Source organism: Benincasa hispida, chromosome 1 (assembly GCF_009727055.1).
Source record: "Benincasa hispida cultivar B227 chromosome 1, ASM972705v1, whole genome shotgun sequence".
Taxonomy (NCBI): domain Eukaryota; kingdom Viridiplantae; phylum Streptophyta; class Magnoliopsida; order Cucurbitales; family Cucurbitaceae; genus Benincasa; species Benincasa hispida.
Genome location: NC_052349.1, coordinates 7,918,455 through 7,924,626, shown reverse-complemented (window position 1 = coordinate 7,924,626; position 6,172 = coordinate 7,918,455). Strand labels below are relative to the sequence as shown.

General features: G+C 36.4%; 1 protein-coding gene across 1 annotated transcript; it reads right to left on the bottom strand.

The window, feature by feature from the left end:
* Positions 1-1,105: 1,105 nt before the first annotated feature.
* LOC120083633 (protein ENHANCED DISEASE RESISTANCE 4-like) lies at positions 1,106-5,498 on the bottom strand. Its single transcript, XM_039039470.1, has 5 exons — positions 4,962-5,498; positions 2,449-4,726; positions 1,861-1,921; positions 1,553-1,776; positions 1,106-1,433 (listed from the first exon to the last, which is right to left on the bottom strand). Exons 1-5 carry the CDS (start codon positions 5,074-5,076, stop codon positions 1,379-1,381), a joined length of 2,733 nt encoding a protein of 910 aa, XP_038895398.1. The 5' UTR covers positions 5,077-5,498; the 3' UTR covers positions 1,106-1,378.
* Positions 5,499-6,172: the final 674 nt, after the last annotated feature.

Below are 6,172 nucleotides of genomic sequence, written 5' to 3'. Positions count from 1 at the left end.
ACAACTAGTTGGGTCTAAGAAGTGTTTCAAGCCAACCGGCTCACAAACACCCCTAACTCTCCTTGAGAGGGTTGTGTAGAAGGGCTGATTTTTTCGTGCTTATATACTTCTGTTTCAAACCAAAAAATGGTAATAACTTCCTTTATTTCTTTTTTAAAACATTTATTAAAAAGGCAAAACCTTTCACTTTGTTCTAATTTCTACTTTTTAGATTAGTTTCTTTTAGCAAAAGTAAACTTGCGGGAAAATATCAATTCTTTTGGATGGGGGTAAGGTGTATAAATATTTATTGACATTTGAGTTAGAATACTGTTTAAATGTATGAGTTTTATTATTATTGTTACTATTGTTATGGAAATGATTAAATGTATGAATTTTAAAAAGTTTATTCAATTGTGTATTTATCGAACTTAATTTTATGTCTGATTAGAACTTTTTTAAAAAAAAATTAAAAAAAAAAAATTACTAAGTGAATTTTGAAAGTGGCATAAAAAAACAACAGATTCGACTTGATGTAATTAAAAGTTGGTAGTAAAAATTGTCGTTGGAGTAAAATTGGATTTTTACCTAAAGTTTTTAAAGCTTTTTATCAATAAAAAGAAAAAATTTTAGACTGATTTCAAAAAAGCATCTTTAGCAAAAATACATTCTTCTAGACTCAACAGAAACCTTTTTCTTTTTCTTTATTCCTTATTCTCATTCTTTTTTACTTTTAATTTCATTAGTTTTCATAAAGAAATTCCATCACTATCTGTGATGGTCTCGGTCAATGTGACTGTGACTGGACCCATCAGTCATCGCCTCATGCTGTGTGATGTAAAAGACAAAACTATCCTTCATTGATATTGTAATTAAAGTATAAGGTAGGAGAATTGAACCTCAGTCCTCGAAATCGATAGTACAAACATTATACCAATTAAACTTCGCTCTTGTTGGCAAAACTACCCTTTCATACTTCGAATAATCTCGTTGATTATTCAATGAAACCACGACAACATGACACAGCTTCATATTAATCGTTAAATGAATCTGTGCATGCTCTCTAGTACCATTTCAATTCATGTTAATTTCAGCTGCTGCATTCACAAATCTCAGGGAGTACCAAAAATATTTCTTTTTCCTTCAAGAAAGAATGGTGGAAAACTTGATACTTATCAACAGTTGAATACAAGATTGAAGGAATCAACAATTTACAGACACATATTGAGAACATGCCACACAAACATCAACACTAAAGTAACTAAACAGATAACACTATAATAACACAAATGATGAGAGACCTTTTGCAGACAAACTATATGGCCTTCTTCATATCTAATATTATCCAAAGATGATTTGTTAACTAGACAGCTTTTTCATCCCAATGATGTTCTGTTGATTAACAAGCTGTTCTTGGAACTTTCATGCCAAATCCATGCTTTACCTTCTCAACTCTGATTCAGAAAAAAGTATGTATTGTTATTAGCATAAATAAATCATAAAGGTTTGTGACTATGACTCAACAGTTCAAACCTCAAGAAGCCACAAACAAAAGTATCAGCTTGGCACTTACGTGGGAGCTAGTTTTCCGAGGCCTTCGAGCTCTTCCCCAGTGTCCTCGTCAAGGACTCGGCCGGAGATCTCAATAATGTAAGATCTGCCCCTTGAAGTGGGAAGCCCTCTACCAGCAAGCAAATCCAAGTCTTTTTGGTGAAGCTCTCTGCCATTTACAAAAACACCACTATTTCCCCCAGCACAGTTTTCTGGCATGGGGTAGTCAAATTCTTCTATGAAAGGCTGCAAAAAGATAACAAACAGTTTGAGAACAAGGCAAAGAATCAAAATCAGAGGACAATGCATCCACGTAAACTTCAATCTTACAGGAATTATGCCAAGACAAGGTCCACCCATGACTCCCCAGAATCCGGCTCGCGCATCGTACCTGATTTTTAATTAATTAAGTTATATCACACAATTGATACAAGCGAATCGACAGAAGGAATTTTTGAAGTGGGCCTTAGCATAAATTGGAATTGGCAAACAACATCAAAAGTATACAGTAAAAAGCATCCACTTCTCTTGTATGCTTTCTACTTTTGCCAAAAAAAAAAAGCACATAAACGGCTAGACTTGCATCATGACAGATTACATAAAAAGAAGAAACAATTGGGTAGATCTTTTTCAGAACCACATAATCTCATGCATGCCTTGTATCATAAACCATAAAAAGTAATGGGAGACAAATTATATCTTAAAAGTTAAGACATTCATAGGGTTTTAATATATCCTAGGTAGATGACAATCATTGTAACCCCACCAAAACTCTCTACTTTTTCTTTAGCTTGTCCCTTGACCACTATGTCAGCCTACTGTAGCTTAAGTTTATGTCAGATAATTTGGAAATACTCTAGCAACTATATGTTATTGCTTCCTATATCATTTACATGGGAAAGTTTTAAGTATGCTTACCAGTATTTTCCTGGAAGGATTGGTCCAGCAAGCTTTTCTGCTTTCTTAACTACGCGGTATGGTATTAATTGTCCATTAACTGAAACATTACTTCTGCTCCGCTCATCTGCGTGATTAGATCTAAAACTCTTCTTGATAATGTTTGCGAAAAAAGACTCCCCTCCTTTATTGGCTTTTGGCTGGTTATCTTCTTTGTTTGCATCCTGTGACTCTTGAAATGCCACAGTATTGGAGTAGTCATTCATTGACACATCCATCTCAGTTGCCAGTGATGCTTCTTTTAAAGAATTCTGCCTTGAGGTAACCTTATTTGGTTTCACATTCTCCTGATCTGAACGGCTACTTCTGTTTCCCTTGGCAAACCTGTTTGCCACCTGATTATTAGACGAGTAATCGAAGTATGACTGAAGAGGTGAACCAGGAAGGGGAGGAGAGCGGGTAGTTTTAATTAAATTGTGTAAATTGTTTGTAGCATCCCTTGGAGCAGTTAAAACATCTGGACTATCTTCATCCTCTGAGGTACTTGAAGAGGAAGGATGAAAACTTTGCATCTCTTGTTGCTTAGTTGAGCTTAAACCTGTCCCAACGGCCTGTAGCACAGGCTCTCTGTCTGGTGACTCAAAATCGTAAACAGTGTTATCATAATCATCGGACGAGAAATTAGTACGGTTCAAGTAGCCATTAACTTTTGAATTATAACCCCTAACCGCCTGACCATCACTATCATCAACCTCTGAGAGAAATGGATCTGCCTGTGAATGATTGGAGAAAACAAGTCTCTTGTTGATAACGGTAAAACTGATTAATGTAGAACAAGCCCCACAACGAACACTTTGCTGATTCTTTACCATCATTAGCTTCTTAGGAAGTTGCAGCATTTCAAAGCAATTATTACATGTTACAAATGGAGCACCACCAGCTATTGGATAGCAATTACGACCACCACTGACTAACACTGTCCTCCGAGGACGACTGCCAACGACACCACCAATTTCAGAACTGAAGTCAGTTGGCCATCTAGAGTGAGCTTGTCGGTCACGAAAACTCAGGGGAGGATTAGTGGTTCTAATATTATTAACACATGCACCATAAGCAGCAGCGTTTTCATGAGAATATAGTGAGGAATTGTTTGGAACATCAGGAAACCTTCTATTGTAGTAAGAACCGGGTACTGAAGCTGGAACCTGTGAATATCTATTTTGACACTGGAAACAGGAGCAAGAAGGCTGATGAAAGGGAGGATTAGGAGGGTAGTGATTGAATGGATCCACACTGGTATCGACGTAATGGCCAGAATGATATTGGTGAGGGTGTTGTTGATGCACACATGAAAACTGGTAGGAGTTTTGTCTTAACATTTGTGAACCAAAATGGTCCCCAAAACGAGATGTATTAATTGGATTATGCATCGATGGATAATACCCTTGCGCGGGCATTTCAACTGCATTTGTAAGAGGAAATGGTTCTGGACAATAGGAGGAAAATGAAGGACCTGCAATACATTTGTCAGGCCCAAGTAGCTGCTGTGAGGCATTTGATCCTGAAGAACCATCCATGGGCCAAGCACCAGAGGGATAAAAAGGTTTAGCAGGTTTCACCCCACAATTGACCGGAGCCATTTGGTTCGGATTATGAACCAAATTGCAAGACTGACCAAGTTGATCCTTCAACTCATCCAGCTTCCTCAAAAGCTCAAGTCGGTCCTGTTCAAGGTGCTTAACTTTATCAGCTCCACTGGCGTTGCTGCGATTTCTTAAAAGCTCTTGGACACCAGATACGAAATCCAATCGATAATTTGTTTGATCTTCTTTGTGGTTAGAAGTTGAGAACCTCACACTCTCCATATCATCCCTTGAGTTCTTCTTCTCAACCCCCTCCTCCATCCCACCTGTTTCTCCCTTCTGCCAATCCAATTCTCTTCCTGATCCAAGCATGGTCGAGTTCATTTGAACACTCAAATCCACTTGTTTCATTCCCATCGAATTACTCAGACCACCTTTATCTATATTCAAGTTAATATCCTTCTGAACACCCCATTTATCAGTCTTGCCATTGAAGTACTCTTCACATTTCTCAGCAACCTCCACTTTATCCTTCTCTGAGCCAATTAGATCACTAGGCAAAGAATCAGGACTCGACTTAAAATCCACATCAGAGGCGTCACTAAGATCAACCGTCCCTTTTTCGGGAGTACTCGTGGATTTAGTAGACGACCCACCAACCCTGTCCTCATCAGACTTATAAGACAAAGAGTCTTCTTCCTGATTTCTAACTTTCGCTGTGAAAACAAAACACAAAAATGGCATTCTACTTCAAATTCCAGAAATACACGCACTCCATTACATTGAAGAACCAACAACAAATTCGATTTCACAGTTAAAACTTTCTAAATTAAAACCCCAATTCGAAATAATTGCAACAACCCACAACGTAGGATATAGAATATTTTCAACACGGATTCAGCTCGAACCACAATAAAGAAAACGAATAATCAACAGAGAAAAAGAAAATACCTCGTAGAACGGTACCACATCCACCGCACTGATAAACAGAGTAATCAGCGAGCTCCGGGAGAAGATTCTCACACTTGGGGCATCGAACCAGTCGCAATTTAGCCGAACCCGACATTGCAAAAAATCCGAAAGTGACAGACAGTGAAGAAAATGCAGAAAACAAAGGGAGAAGAAGAAGAAGAAGAAAACCCACAAAAGGGAGTAAAGTATGGTGGGTTAGAAGGCGAATAAAAACAGGGAGAAAGGCGAAAGGAGAAGGAAAAGCTGAAGGAAAGAAAGAAATCCCATGTGAAAAGAAGCTGAGCAGAGGATAGAAACGAAGCAAAACCTCAAATCACTTTCAGAATTGTGACATTTGGGGGTCAATCATTCTGAAAAAACAATCAATGGGGGATTAATAATCTTTGGAGGGAAGAAATTTTTCTCGGAAAATGAAGTGTAGAAGCAGAACTGCGTTGGTGTTATGAACTTACGAATCAAAAACACCAATTTCCTCTGTTTGGTAGCGCCCTGTTTTTCTTGGCCTTCCGATGCTAATGGGAATTTGTATAAAAGAAGCCCAATATCCTCAAAGCGACGTCGTTTCAAAATCTCCTCAGGATTTTTATTTTTCTTTTTTCTTTTTCTCTACTTTTTCTCATTCCTATTTTCTTTTTACTATTTATATATTTATAATAACTTACTATGAATGCTCTTTATTCTACATTGTTATTTTACTATACATATAATTTTGATTCTTTTTCTCACCCTACTATTCTATTTTTGTTTTTAGATCTCCTATTTTGTCCAATATCAACACTTATAGGTGTGAATATATTATTTAAGAATTATGTAGTGGTTAATTTTTAGTAAGTTCAAATATTTTAGTATCATAAATGTGAACAAACAAAATTAATAATTTGTTAAAATAAAATTGAAGTGCAATAAGTGAATACGGTCTTAGAAGTTTGTGAACTTATAAAAAAATTAAATAGACGCAAGTCTATAAATTTAAGTCCCAAAATTATTACTTATCTAAAATTTGAAGTTTTATTTGTTATCCAATTTCAAAGTGGGCTTTGGAAACCAAAAACTATTTTGAAATCAAAATTGATATCAAGATTTCTAATTTCATAAAATCAAATTATAAAGATCAAATGTGTGTTTCACATACCTCTATTTGTTATAATAATAAAAAGGGGCTATACCAAAATAATAATAATAAAAGAGGT